This window comes from Narcine bancroftii, chromosome 6 (genome assembly GCF_036971445.1).
Source record: "Narcine bancroftii isolate sNarBan1 chromosome 6, sNarBan1.hap1, whole genome shotgun sequence".
NCBI lineage: Eukaryota > Metazoa > Chordata > Chondrichthyes > Torpediniformes > Narcinidae > Narcine > Narcine bancroftii.
This window is the reverse complement of record NC_091474.1, coordinates 143,422,932-143,437,833: the sequence shown is the minus strand read 5'-3', so window position 1 is coordinate 143,437,833 and position 14,902 is coordinate 143,422,932. Positions and strand designations below refer to the sequence as shown.

The 14,902-nt window shown below is 40.7% G+C and overlaps 1 protein-coding gene across 12 annotated transcripts in view; it reads left to right on the top strand.

The window, feature by feature from the left end:
• Positions 1 to 14,902, top strand: part of rnf144aa (ring finger protein 144aa) — an 85,868-nt gene that overhangs the window by 49,257 nt on the left and 21,709 nt on the right. For all 12 annotated transcript variants that reach the window (XR_011340385.1, XR_011340386.1, XR_011340387.1 and 9 more), the window contains 5 exons: positions 685 to 831; positions 2,315 to 2,419; positions 2,928 to 2,988; positions 9,393 to 9,603; positions 11,309 to 11,459. Coding sequence is in view for 9 of the 12 variants with exons in the window: in XM_069886224.1 (XP_069742325.1) it covers positions 685 to 831; positions 2,315 to 2,419; positions 2,928 to 2,988; positions 9,393 to 9,603; positions 11,309 to 11,459 (675 nt within the window). In the remaining 3 variants the exon portion in view is untranslated. The remainder of the gene's footprint in view (positions 1 to 684; positions 832 to 2,314; positions 2,420 to 2,927; positions 2,989 to 9,392; positions 9,604 to 11,308; positions 11,460 to 14,902) is intronic.

The window sequence follows — 14,902 nt, the reverse complement described above, 5'->3', positions numbered from 1 at the left end:
CTCTACACTGGCCACAATCTGCATACTTGCTAACCCACTCCTTCCTCCAAGTCATTTAACCATGTCACAAGCAACAGGGGTCTCAACGTCGATCCCTGTGGAACACCACTGGTCGCAGGCCTTTAGCCCGAATAGCACCACTCCCAGTTATGGTATCATAATCTGGAATGTCTTGACAGGAAAGTTTGGTTAAGGCCAAACTGAACAATAACTTCGAATAACAAATTGGATAAAAGCCCTGAGGAGAGAAAGTTACAGGACTCTGGGGAAGGCGGTGAAAGGGAGAGCTATTTCAAGGAGCTATCTCAGTTGCAGTGGGCCAAATGTTGCGGTAATTTTCCAAACACAAGTATCTTATTTTAAAGCATCATGAAATTATTGCATGGTAACAAATTAACTAAAGTAATCAACACCTTTTTGATAACGGTGGAATTGAACTATTATCTTTAAGTTAGTCAAGCTGTGCCTACAGGGATGTGTATGATATATAACCGTCCAAAGGATAAGATGTGTGTTTACCTGCCACATTACGTGACACAAAATATTTGAGTCAGCAGATGCCAATATATTATTTTGTATTATTTTATTATATTATTTTGTTGCTCTAGTGTTGTTATTGTTTGTTTTCTATTTACAAATGATTAAGTTGTTGCACTTGTAGCTATATCTTTTTCTTTCTTCCAGATTCAACCTAGAATGACAACAGAAAGGTACAGGCCTACTTGGGACCTGGCATTGGACCCTCTTATATCGTGTAAACTGTGCCTTGGGGAGTATCCTTTAGAGCAAATGACGACAATATCACAGTGCCAGTGCATATTCTGCACACTGGTTGGTATTATTATTTTTGTTTATCTCTAACTAATGAAGGAACTTAAATCAATTTTGCAAAGCTTTCAATATCCCTACATGTAATAGATTTGATGTATTATGTCAATTTTCTTGATGAATGAAAACTACAGCAAGCAGAATTTATCATTGGTAAATTTGCATATTAAAATATAAAATAGCAAAAATCATTTAAGCCCAAAAAATGAGAAAAGAGGACAGTGTATCTAAATTTTTTGCTGATGACATTTAAGTTGAGTGGTAAAGCAAATTGTGCAGAGGATATGGAGAGTCTTCAGAGTGATTATAGATGGGTTAAGTGAGTGGGCAAGGGCATGGCAGAAGGAATACAATGTTGGTAAATGTGAGATTAACCACTTTGGAAGAAAAAAATGGAAGAGTACAATTATTTTAATGACAAGTGATTGCAGCATGCTGCAATGCAGAAGGACTTGGGAGTTCTTATACATGAATTGCAAAAGGTTCGCTTGCAGATGCAGCAGGTTACGAAAAAGGCAAATGGAGTGTTAGCCTTCATCACTAGAGGGATTGAATGATGCAGCTGGGCAAGGTACTGGTGAGGCATGTGGAGTTTGCGTACAGTTCGGGTCTGCTTCCTTGGGGAAGGATGTACTGGCTTTGGAGGTGGTGCAGAGGAATTTCACCAGGTTGATTCCAGAGGTTAGGGGGTTCGCCTAATCGAGTCGTTTGGGTCGGTACTCACTGGAATTTAGAAGAATGAGAGGGGATCCTATAGAAACATAAAATTATGAAACACATAGATTAGAGGTAAGTAATGTTTTTTCCATTGGTGGGGGGGAGCGAGACTAGAACTAGGGGACATAGCCTCAAGATTGAGGGTAGTAGATTTAGGATGAAAATGAGGAGCAACTGCTTTTCCCAGAGGATGGTGAATCTATGGAATTCGCTGCCCATTGAAACAGCAGAAGCTACCTCAATAAATATGTTTAAGATGAGGTTGGATAGATTTTTGTATAGTAGGGGAATTAAGTGGCATGAGGAAAAGGCAAGTAGGTGAAGATGAGCCTTTCATTAGATCAGCCATGATCTCATTGAATGATGGCGCAGATTTGATGGGCTGGATGGCCTACTCCTGCTCTTATTTCCTATTTTCTTAGTGGCCACAAGTTCTATAGCACAAGCTTGGTGATATCTTGTAATATGATGAGTCTAACTAGAACAGATTACATGGAAGTTCTTGTGTCACATGAAAGGATGGCATACTGTTGCTCCACTGGTGAAACTAGATAAGCTTCAGTGAGGAAGATTAATATGAAACTGGTAAGCTCTGGTATGGCTCTGCGTGTACATGGATGTGGAGAGATAAAGATGGGTTAGAACCAGCACAAAGTATTCTCGAATCATTGGAATTTCAACCTTTTGATGTATTTTTTTAGCTGCAGTGGACACAGGTGAGAAGATTATTTGTCAGAACAGTTAAAACTTCTCTCTGGTTTGCCAACAGTGTCTGAAACAGTATGTGGAGCTTTTAATTAAGGAGGGTTTGGAATCTGCAGTTAGCTGTCCTGATGCTGCTTGTCCGAAAAGAGGTCAGCTCCAGGAAAATGAGGTATTTCTGATATTTAATGACCAAGCGAATATCTAGGTTACGTCTTTCATGACGATCTCCGATTCTTCCCCCTCACGTACACGTGCACTCACCTGGGTGAATCTCTAACTCCTTCTTCATCCCTGGAATAAGACTTTGGGTAATTATAATCCATTGGGTTTCTTAAATCACATCTGAGTGCATCACAGAAATTCCAGTTATAAAACACTCAGAGAATGCTGGAAGAACTCAGCTGGTTTTGCAGCATCCAGAAGATGGAAAGATGTATTACTGATGTTTTGGGTCCAAGCCTTTATTCAAGGTATAAGCAAAAAGCAGGCAGGCATCTCAAATGCTTTCCAGCATTTTCTGTGTGTTTTTACTACAATCACAGCGTCTGCACGCTTCCGTGATTCACAGAAATTTCAGAAGTCTTTTCCATAACATCTTCATTCAGGCTGTTCATATTTCTTTCAGCTTGAGTTTTTTTCACTCTGTAATTGTATTTCGCTGTTTGTCTTCCCAACAGATTGAATGCATTGTACCAGCGGATCTTATGCAGAGATATAAAAGACTGCAGTTTGAAAAAGGCAAGTGAATAGTTTGCATGAAAACACTCCCTCTTTGACTTTGAAGTTGTGAATTTGCACTCTTTATTACCTTGTGTACTGAGATACTGTCCTGGATTTTTAATCTTGTTTTCAAATTTATTTTGATTTTGTTCCATTTCCTTGTGAAAGATGCTATTTTAATTTAAGCAACCTAATTTTTTTATTGGAGGGTGGGGGAACCCTGCTATAATTTGCAAATGATTGACCGGCTGATGGTCAGTATGATTGCCTATTCTGCTCTCATTTGACCCAACACTTGTTACCAAGAGAAAAGAGATTTTTAGCATTCAATTTCAACTTTTGTGGATTATGAAGTATCCCAGGTCCTGGTGCAGCAGGACTGGACAACTTTCTGATTTGTTCTAATGAATGACAAGCAACAAATATCCTATATAGGCCATTTTCATAAAAAGAGAGGATTTAATTATCACCTTTTGACATTCAGTGGCATCGCTTTGCCAACCCCCATCCCCTCATCAACATGCTAGGGATCATGAGATTTATAGAATTAAAGAATTGTTCCAGTATAGATGGTGTATTGAGTGTCCATTGGCTGCAGGTAGAGCAATCCTATTAGTTGAAAGCCCTTGCTTTTCCTGTGCAGCCCTGCAAGTTATTACTTCAGATTTTGGACCAGAAGCTTAACTGCACCAGTCTCATAAGTACTGGGCCAACAAGAGTGAATTAAAAGCAAGGTACCTAATGATGAGTGACTGCCCAATGCCTGAGCAAAACACAAGTCATGAGTACAATGGAATTATCTTCACAGACCCAGAACTCTAAATGTTCAACTCCATACAAAGCAGAATTGATCTGACAGGCACGACTCTAAACTTTCACTCCCTGCACTGTCGGTCGATACACTGGATAGTTCACGAAGGCCTCTTCCAAACGTTGACCCTTGCCACTGAGAAAGATGGGAGAGTCCGCCGCATTGCAATTCAGGCCACCAGCAAGTTCTCCCAGCAGGGTACACACCATGGTAACATGGAAACATTCTCTTCCTTGTCACTGAGTCAAAATCATGGGAACTCTCTGACCAATAGCACTGTGGGTGTTCCTTCACCAGAGGACTGAAACAGTTGAAGCAGGCAGATAACTACCACCTTCTCAAGGAGAATAAGGGAAGGGAAACAAAGGCTGGTCAGCAACACCATACTTGTATTTTCAAAAATATCTTGGGCTTTAATGACCAGATCTCTCAATGCAAAATAGTTATCTGATGGGCTTTTTTTTAATGACCATTATAGTTTCTTAACTTTATTTTTTTCAAATTATATTTTATCCTTTCAAGTACTCTTTACAAAACCTTTATATATATATATAAATATATATAAATATATATATATATATATAAATCCTTAAATTCAGCATGAAGATGTGGATTTGGCTTAAAATTAAGAGAGAGGCTTAAACACTGCTCAGCTCCTGAAACAGCATGGTAATGCTATTTATACATTTTTGGCAAATAAGCTATATTTTGCTGTATGTTCAAAGTAAGTTAACATTATCTTTTGTAAACCACTCAACTAATGATGCTTGAGCAGGTTTTTTTGAGAAGATGTCTCGTGTGTCATTTAAGAAGATGAATATAAAAAAAAGTGCAACTTTTAGTGTAATCCTTTCATTAATTCATTAATTCCTGGAATTATGAATCCATAGAAGATTTGTGAACCTCTTGGCAGAGGTGGTCCACTGGTACAACATATTTCAGCTCCCAGCTCTAACAAGCTTGGTTGGCTAGAATGGGAGTGAACAGCTGCAGAGTACAGAGGCAAGATCAGTGCAGAAAAATGGCAGATTATTATCGGGAGGTCCAGCGGAAGTACAACAGCTTGAGGAAAAGGCAAAAGTCCAAAATGAGTGATCATAATTGAGCAGCCATAGGCACAAAACAAAACAATGTATTAATTCTTGTTTACAGTAGAACACAACCTGGAGCCATACAGTCATGCAAAATATAGCAACTGTACAAATGTAATTGTTATAATGTACCATGAGACAGAAAAAGATGATAAGCATAAAATGGATAAATAAATGTTCACACTTGCAGTTGATGTTTTTTATAAAAAGGATCTTTTGCTGGTTCTGGAGTAGTTTATTGTTGGGGTATTTTGGGGAGGTTCAAGAGCCTAATAGTTATCAGAAAATAAACTATTCTTGAACCCAGAGGCACTGAAGTGTGGGCTCTGTACCTATAGCCTGAAGGTAACAGCGAGAAGAGATTTTGACCAGGGTGATGGAAATCTTTTGTGATGTTGGCCACTTTCTTGAGGCAGCATCTCGCATTGATTTACGGAATTGAGTGGACAGGAAGTTAGTGCCCTTGATGGATTTGGCTAGGTTTCCCTTCAATAACTATCAGGCTCATCATCTGCTTAGGCAAGGACCCTTTCTGATTCCACTGCAAAATTGGATTGTGTTGGGCCTGTGTTGTGCTTCTAACAATTCATCCACTGTTCCTTGTCCATTAACAAATTTGAAAGGAACATTTGGAAGCTGCACTGCAGATGTTAATTGGGAGCTAGGAAAAGTAGCACCAGCTCCAGCCTGTCTCCCTTCTTTACCCAAGGATTACTACAGATCAGAATTCAAAAGCAGCTACTCTGTGCAGAGGTCTCAGATGATGGGGAGGAAACAGCCATGTGGTGAACAGAAAAGGAAATTTAAACTAACAGAAATTTGTAGCAAGATACAGGTCATTTCGCCCACAGTCCTGTGTCAATCTAATGACCTCCTCTAATGTTTGCCAAGAATTTCTCAACTGCAGAACCCTTGATTTTCCTTAGATCTAATAGACTCGTGTGTGGAAGAACTTTCTGTGTGGAAGAACTTGTCTCTTGCATCCCCCTCCCCTGTACTTACTCCCAAGCACCTTAAAACCATGTCCCCATGTGTCAGTCATTTCAGCCCTGGGAAAATGCCTCTAACCATCCACACAATCAATGCCTCTCATAATTTTATACACCTGTACCATGTCACCACTCATCCTCTGTGGCCTCAAGGAGAAAAGACCAAGTTCATTCAATCTATCTTCATTAGGCATACTCTCCAATCCAGGAAGCGTCCTTGTAAATCTCCTCTGCATCTTCTCTGTGGCATTCACATCTTTTCTATAGTGAAGTGACCAGAATTTAACACAATATTCCAGTGGTTCTCAATCTTTTTCTTTCCACTCTCATACTACTTTAAGTAATCCTTATGTCATCAGTGCTCTGTGATTAGTAAGGGATTATTTAAGGTGGTAAGTGAGTGGAAAGAAAAAGTTTGAAAACCACTGTTTTAATCGAACCTAATTGACTCGTTATGTGCAGGGTTTCATAACTCCAAAGGAAATGGGCCAATGACTTTTTCTCAAGCAAAATATTTCAGTAACAATTGGGTCTAGAACAGTGATTCTCAACCTTCCCTTCCCACTCACATACCACCTTAAGCATAATGTCAGAGCACCGATGGCATAGGGATTGCTTAAAGTGGTATGTGAGTGGAAAGAAAATGGTTGAGAACCACTGCAATATTCCAAGTGAAAACCCTGTTTAGTGCTTCCATATTACAAGAATTGCTTGATCACGTGAAGAAGCAAAGTGCACAAGAGAATATTAAAAATGAAGAACCACTAATGCATCCATCTACTTCTGTTACCTGTGTAAAAGGAACTCTCAAACCCAGACTTGTCCACATCACAGCATGGATGCAAGTGATGAACAATAACACTACAGGCCTAGTGCTGGATTTTCAACAGTTAACCTTCATTCTTAACATTAGGTTTGCATCGTAAAGATACATCTAAACCATTTTAAGGTGACCAAAACATGTGCACTAAACTGGGTGGGATCTTGTCCAAAAATCTAAGACTTTTCTCAATAATACAACTCTGCTGGTGTGATGATTATAGAGATGACATACAGCTTGGAACAGGCAGTTTGGCTGAGCTCATCCATGCCAACCAAGGTAGCATTCAGTATTGGTCCCATTTGCCTGCATCTGGTTCATATCCCAATGAACCCTTTTTTTTCCTATATATCGCAATGTCTTTGAATGTTGCAATTGTGTCCACTTCTGTAGTTTCCTTCAGCACAGCTTGTTCAATTGGATACCATCCTCTGAGTCAAAATGTTGCTCTTCAGGTCCATCTTCATCTCTTCCTTCTCACTTTAAACCTAGGTCTAGAATAATCTACCCTGTATTTTCACTGTATCAATGCCCCTTATGATTTTGGTCAACCCTCAGATTCCTGTGCTCTTGAGTATAAGGACCCACATCTATCCATTTGGAGGTAAGCAAACAAATCTGCAGATGTTGGGGTCATACACCAGCCTATCCCATCTTTCCCTATACTTCAAGTCCTGGTAGCATCCCGGTGAATTTCCTCTGCATCCCTTCCAACTTAATGATATCTTTCCTTTGGAAAGATATCATTATATCTTGCTAGGTCTCACCAATGTACTGTGCAGCAATGTCATGAGGCCTCAGCTTTTGTAGTCAATAAAGGCAAATATGCCAAATGCCTTCTTCACCACCAAAGTGTTGGTGGAATTTAGCCCAGTGGCTCACATCATGTTCATCTTGTTTAAATTTTTGAATGTACAGAGGTTGATGGTTCCCTTGAAAGTGAACGCTAGATTAAGCACCCCTCAAAATGATTAACAGAGTAGAAGTTAAGGTGTTACTTGGTCATGGTGAATTTTTATACTGGTAGTTAACTATGCTGGGCATCAAGGTGAATGATTTGTGGTTGCCTTCGTGCAGCATTCATTGCTAGGAATCAACGCAGGACACTATTGCTGAATACATTACTAAAGATTAGGTGCTTTTGACAGATTTTTTTCAAAAGGTTTGCTCTCTGAAAAATAAATTGGGGATTACAATAGACAGCTTCAAGTTGAACACAAAGTTCATTTCAGATTTGATGTATCACATAAGAAATTGGAGAAACATTAAATCAATTTTTATTGAATTCAGCATGTTTAATCACATAATGATGGTGACACGTTGTGTTAGTTAAACTGACCTAAGAATGTTTTGCCGCTGATTTTCGTTGGTATTCAGAATCTGACGCCTCTGGTGTCAGTGCCCAACAATAGTCGGCCAGCATTGATGGATTCTGTTTTTCCACGGTTGTAATGTGCTGACAAAACCTTTCACCATGTTTGTCACTGACTGCACCAAGGTCAGCAGGGAAGAAGTCCAATTGCGAATACAGAAAATTAATCTTCAATGACATTTTGCACTTCATGGTTTTGTATGCTTGAAGCATGTTAAAAATATGACAGGAAATTACTATATCTTTTTAAAAAAAAAGATATAGGAAAAAGTTAATGATTTTTCATGATCAGCAGCTCAAAATCCATAAAATACACCCAAAAGTGTTCAGGAAGCAAAATATTCTTGTCCAGAGTTATTGTAGGATGGGCAAGGAGCTGTTGTAGAAAATGGAAATACCCCTAACATCCTGAGGGTTTAACTCCTGGGATCTAGCTAGAAATGGTTTGGGGGGTATTTTATTGAAACAAAGACAAAAATAGGACCTACCTGATTCCTAGGATTCTATATTTGCACCTCTCATTTTGCTTCATGTGGATTAATTACAGTGGGCTCAGCTCAGCATGGCACTCACTGCAAGGCAGCCATTCAACAACAACACTCTTTGGTATGCATGGAGAAGACGGTAGTCTTAGGCTACAGAGAGTTGTATCTGTGTTGGTGAAATGGTTCCTGAAGAGTATTGAGGAACAGCAGAACCATTGAGTACAAGTCCATAGATTCTTGAAGCTGATAATGCAGGTAGATGACAGTTACAAAAGCATATTGGTTACTGGGCTTCATTAGTTAGGTGACTGAATACAAAACTGGGAAGATTACACTCCAACTCTTGAAATCTTGGTCATACCTCTGCTGAAGTATTTTGTCCAAGTCTAGTCTCCAAGATGGAGGAACGATGCAAAAATTTTTTGGGAAGTTCACAATAGCATTGGAGAGTTGGGTTGTTTGTGTTGCGAGGCTGTATTTCCCTGATCTGTTGTTCTTCACAACATCGATTAGATGCACGTTATTTGGCCTGAGTTCGCCAATTTTCTGTCAAATAAAGAATTCAGCAAAGCCACAAGGAAGCAGAATGACTGTTTTGAACCCCATTTTCCACACAGTGTTGGAATCTGCCTTCTGGAAAACCCAAATACTTTAGTGAGACCAAAAAATGAGCTATTTTCCTTAATTTTGTGAGTACTTTCTCTTTCAGTTTACTTATTTAGATTGAGGTTGGAGCTACCACAATTCATGATGCCAGAATAGTCTACCAGCAAAGTACATATTGTGGACTTGTATGTTGAAGTTTTTACCTTGTGCTTGAAAAATTGGTGAAATAACTTGTGTTTTTTTCTCAGAAGTGCATTTGGATCCATGCCGAACTTGGTGCCCGTCCTCTACCTGCCAGTCTGTCTGCCAAGTCAAAGAGGCGGAGATGCAACAGGCCCAGATGGTTCAGTGTGCAAACTGTAACTTGGAGTTTTGCTCTCTTTGCAAAGCGAACTGGCACCCAGGACAGGCATGCCAAGAAAGTCTGCCCATCACCTCATTCCTTCCAGGGGAAACAAGGTATTTGTCTATTACTGGCAGCAGATCATGCCTTTCAGTTTCTGTTTGCCTATTCTGTTGTTCTGTAAGTAGAGGTGCCACACTGCTGTTTGTAAATGTGCCATGCAGAACCTCAGAAACTGGAGACAAGGTTGGCAATCAAAAAAATCCTTTTGTACACACAAATATTCTGTGAGTGGAAAAGAACTACCAGTTGACAGCATCCTGCTTTTCAAAACATAAATAGAATCATTCACCTTTTAAATGAAGCAAGATAATTGTATTGTTTTATTCTCTACATCAATATAACTGAAAGAAACCAAAGTTAAATTGGATCCAACTAGCTCAATCTTATCACAAGGTCGTCTGAGCACCTATTTTCACTCTGTCACTTCTGTTTCACTCGTTTATTTTTTTTTATGCACTGGTTCCTTGTTCAACTTGGTACAAATTTTGGCACAATTGGTGTCCCACACTGAAGCTTTTCTTAAGTAGAAACAGAAAGATTTTGTAATTTGCGTGGGTCAATTTCCGTTGTATTGTTTGAGATACAGGTACCTATCCTTTTATCCGGAATTCCGAAAACCGGCAACCTCCAAAAAACTGGCACTTTTTTTTAGTAGATGACATTACACACAAATATAATTAATTTCCTGTAATAAATTCTCCATTTTCAGATAGAGATCCCACCCCCCCCCCAAGTCCCCACCCCCGTGGGCACCCTCTCTCACCTTCGGTGGAAAGGTGACTCTCGGTCCCAAACACCCAGTGGGAGAGAAGCAGGCAGTGGCTGGCTTAATGCTGGAGTACACATAATCTCTCATGCAGCTGGAACTGCACTGGCAGAGTGGTTTCAGCTGCATGGGAGATTGTGGATAACGAAGACAGCCATTGGTCCCACATTGATCCGTTGCCACGATCTGGTGCGGCACTCTGTAAACTCTGGGCCACACTCCTTCTGCCACGTCGGGAGTTATATTTGGAGGGGAGGGTGGGTAGATGGTCCTATGCTGCCAGGGTGTGCCTGAGGGCTGGCCTGATGAGCTGGTGGAGTGCCTGAAAGCCACCAGTGCTCAGCAGCACCGCCCCGACAGCCCGCTCCTCTTGCAGCTCTGCACCCCGTGTCTAGCCTTCTGCCCCGCCTGGCCGTCAGCTCTGAGCAGCTGATGCTGGATGCCCTTATGGCTGAGCTCCCAGGCCACCAAATTGCATCCGACCTCCACCTGACCAAGTACTGGTTGAGAGTCTCTTGTACGGCGCACGTCAGACCACCGCTCAGCCCAGTCAGCACCATCCCCCCTCCCCCCACCCCCACCACACGTAGCTCAACCAGCAGCACCACCACTCCCCCACCATGCGCTCAGCCTAGCTAACGCCCCACCACCCCCCCCCCCCCCCACCATGGAGCCTGGCCTAATTTGCCAAATTTTCTGGCACTGGCCCTGAGGGGGGGGGTTGGAGACGGTGGACAGACAAACGGGGGGGGGGGGGAGTAACGGATGGATGGCTGGAGGGGGCTGGAGAGGTGACAGATGGCTGGGGGGGATGGATGGTGGAAGCTAGGTGCATGGCATTTGCTTAAAGAGTCCAAAATCAAAATGATTCCAAAATCCAGAAGATTCTGAACAACAGCAGGTGTCGGTCGTGATGATTCCAGATAAAAAGTTAGGCATCTGTATCTAAACCAGATATTCTTTGGAAGTGATTTTTTTTTTCTTTCATTTAGTTCATTCTTCGAAAATGAAGATGATGATGATGTGGCAATCAAACGTTGTCCAAAATGCAAAGTCTATATCGAAAGAGATGAGGGCTGTGCACAAATGATGTGTAAAAACTGCAAACATGCCTTTTGTTGGTACTGCCTGGAATCGCTTGATGTAAGTGATTAACGAGCATAATTGTGTGCCTATGCACATTGGTGGGTGCTCTATCATACCTGTGCTTGTGCAGGATTAAACAAATTAGGAAATTACATAATTTGCATTTGTTTGATTTGCATCAGTACCTACAGGTGTTCGAGATCATGACTGACACGCTACTTCGAGCACATTTTGCTCATGTTCTTCACCAACATTATATCAATCTTGATCTTCGATATACTAAACTGCTGAGTATGTAATCATATACAGGGGTGTGTCTCAAAAAACGTCACCAAATTATTTGACAGTTGACCAAAGAAAGACAAAACACTGACTATTCGAGGTGGAGCTGAAAGAATGATAATGAGTTTATTGTCATATACATGAGTACAATGGACACATACACAGTGAAATTCTTGCTGCAGCCAACTAGGTACTTAATAGTAGTGAGAAGAGGTTTTAATTAGAGTGATAGTGTCCTTTATGATATTGGCTGCCATCTCACATAATGGGATGGGAGTTCAGGGGTTGTGATATGTTTACTATCTTCCACTTGCTTCTTGGTTTGAAACTCTTCTGAACGATCTTCTGCATATACACTAAGTGTGCAGTTAGGAACATTGATCACTTCTGAATTATGGCTCTATTGAATTGGATGGGGTCAGACTTCCATGAGGAGAATTAACAAGGATACTTTTCCGATACAGAGCATTTAGACCACTCGGTAGCAGAGATGTTGTCGATTTAAGAAAAAATCTTTCAATATTCAGTATGGCCCTTTGAATCGTTACAAAAAAAAGGCAAAGTAAATTGTAGGGTTCAAATTTATTCAACACAGTTCAAAGTTTACTGCATGTTGGGATTTGAACCTTGGTCTTGGTGATAGTGGCTGTGTATGGATCATTGTTGATTATTCAAAGGTCTGAGCTAGATTTGATTGCCAAATACGTATTTGCTTTGCTGCTTGCTCATTGATTTGAGGAACCCTTGCTGGGAATTAGACCTATACTTGCTATGGTGTGTACATGAATTGGCTTTATCAGATGGGTCTTGTGCAATTTCACTTGGGACTGTATGTTGTTATTTAATAACTCTACATATACTTCACAAATAGTTCGAGTTCCAAACAGGAAGTTCATGGCGCATATGTTGTTTGGTGTTATCGAATGAAGAAAAATAATAAATTCTCTGAAGATTTTTTGAATATTTTATTTATAAATTTTCAAATTCAAACTCCGTTTCCAGTAATCAATCAGAAATTAGTTATCAATTATATATAAAATTCGCCGCTGAGTCCAAGCCATTTCCACACCCCTCTCCCCACAGTTATACTCAACATTCAAGGTGCCCACAACAAAGGTAGTGAACACATCAGGGATTTGTCACCACCTGACAGCCGGCACCAAGGCTGGTATACTTTTCTTGACTTGATTGGGATGGAAGAGACCACCCCCCACAGCCCCTCAGTAGAAGAATAGACGGGGAGGCAAGATGTGCAGATTAACACTATAACTATGTTCCTATAAAATTGAAATATGGTTGCCAAATTTTGAGGAAAATGTTATTTTTTTCCTTAAGTTGTAGGTAATTTTCTCCAGGAGAACACAGCTTTGCATTTCTGTAATCCACCGGGCAAAGCCCAAGTGAGAGTCAGATTTCCAGGTAACCGCTATGCACTTCCTGGCCACTGCCAATGCGATCAGTACAAGTTGAATTTGGAATTTGGATGCTTCAACTTAATCCTTGTGTCCATCATATTTCCCAACAGCAATAGCTCTGGGTCCTGTGGGAATTCTTTACCTATGATTTTTTTTCTCTCGGGCTTGGCCTAGTTCCATCCAAAGGGGTGTCACCTTGGTACATCCAAGTTGCATGCACAAAAGTTCCTGTCACAATGCCACATCTAAAATATCGGTCTGAAATTTCTGGTTTAGCCTTATTCAATTTTTGCAGTGTCAAATGTAGCTGGTGGAGAAAGTTGTACTGCACCAGCCTATACTGCACATTAATAATCGCGGTCATGCTGTCCGACCAGCACTGCTCATCAATCATTGTTTCCAAGTCTGACTCCCACTTTTGCCTTGATTTGCGATGGCCCAGTTTAGAGCCTTCCACTTAGAGTAAGAAATACATTGCTGAGATGAACTTCCCTGTGTTCCCCTTTCAAATCAGGGTCTCTATGTCACTGCACATGGGTAAAGTCATGGATGGAGCAAATTTGTCCCTCAAGAAAGATCATATCTGAAGGTAACAGACGAATGTCTTATTTGACAAGTCGTATTTATTTCTGAGTTGCTCAAATGACATTAAATGCCCCTGCTCAGAACAGTCCTTGATACTCCTGACCCTTTTTGGCCCCAGGTGTCCAGGATCTTGTTGTCTATTGTCAATGTGACATCTATTTTGAGTCGGGGGTGATTTTGGGGTCAGCCCCCACTTGAGACCTTAAGTATTGCTTAATTTTGTTCAATATAAAAATTCTGTTTTAATTTGGGGCTGTCTTTTTTTTTAAACCAGATAATATTTTAGTGTCCCACTTGTAAATAAAGTTTCCTGCCTCCTTTTCACACCCTGTGTACATACCAATTTCTGTCCCCCTTCAAACAGTGAGGTGATATACCTCAACTTGGCTGCCCAATAATATTTCTTAATGTCTGGCAACCTTAAGCTGCCCAGACTAAAGTCCCAGGGTAGTTATTCCATAAAGACCCTGGCTACCCTGCCATTCCACAAAAACCCTTCTAATGCATGAATGCAAGTTCTGGAAGAATTCCTGGGGCAGGGCTTGTAAGAGGTACTGGACCCTCAGCAACACATTCATTTTAACATAGTTGACCCTACCCACGAGCGCGAGAGGCAGGGTCATCCATCTGTTTAAGTTCTTGATTCTCCTGAACAAGGGGGTGTAGTTTAGCTTGTATAAATTAGGATATTGTCCACCATAACTCCTAGATATTTGATCCCATTTTGCAGCCACTTCACATGACTATTCTCTTGATATTGTCTATGATCACCCTTAGTAAATGGCACAACCTTTGCTCTTATCCCAATTGATCTTGTACCTCTCCATAGTCTTCCAAAGTTGAGTGCAGCCTGGCCAATGAGTTCACAGGGTTTGTCAGATATGTCAGCAAATAGGTTGAATTTTGTGTTCCTCCTGGTCTACTCTAATTCCTTTGATGTCTAGATTCTGGCAAATGGCCTCTGAAGATTTCTCCACTGCATTATCATTAGGATAGAATTTACTGATAACTTTTTTCTAGTTCATGGAATATATTTCCTATGATGATGAACGTAATGTACAGCAGATTAGCATTTAAACTTCAATTTTTGAAAATGTTTTGGTCAGTTGTTGGAGAATGTGTTGATCAGCCATGTATTGATGAAAAGTCTCTTGGTGCCTGCCACATTGACCACCGCCAGTGGGCTGATCTCGCCTCAAACCGTGCATCTTGGCGCCT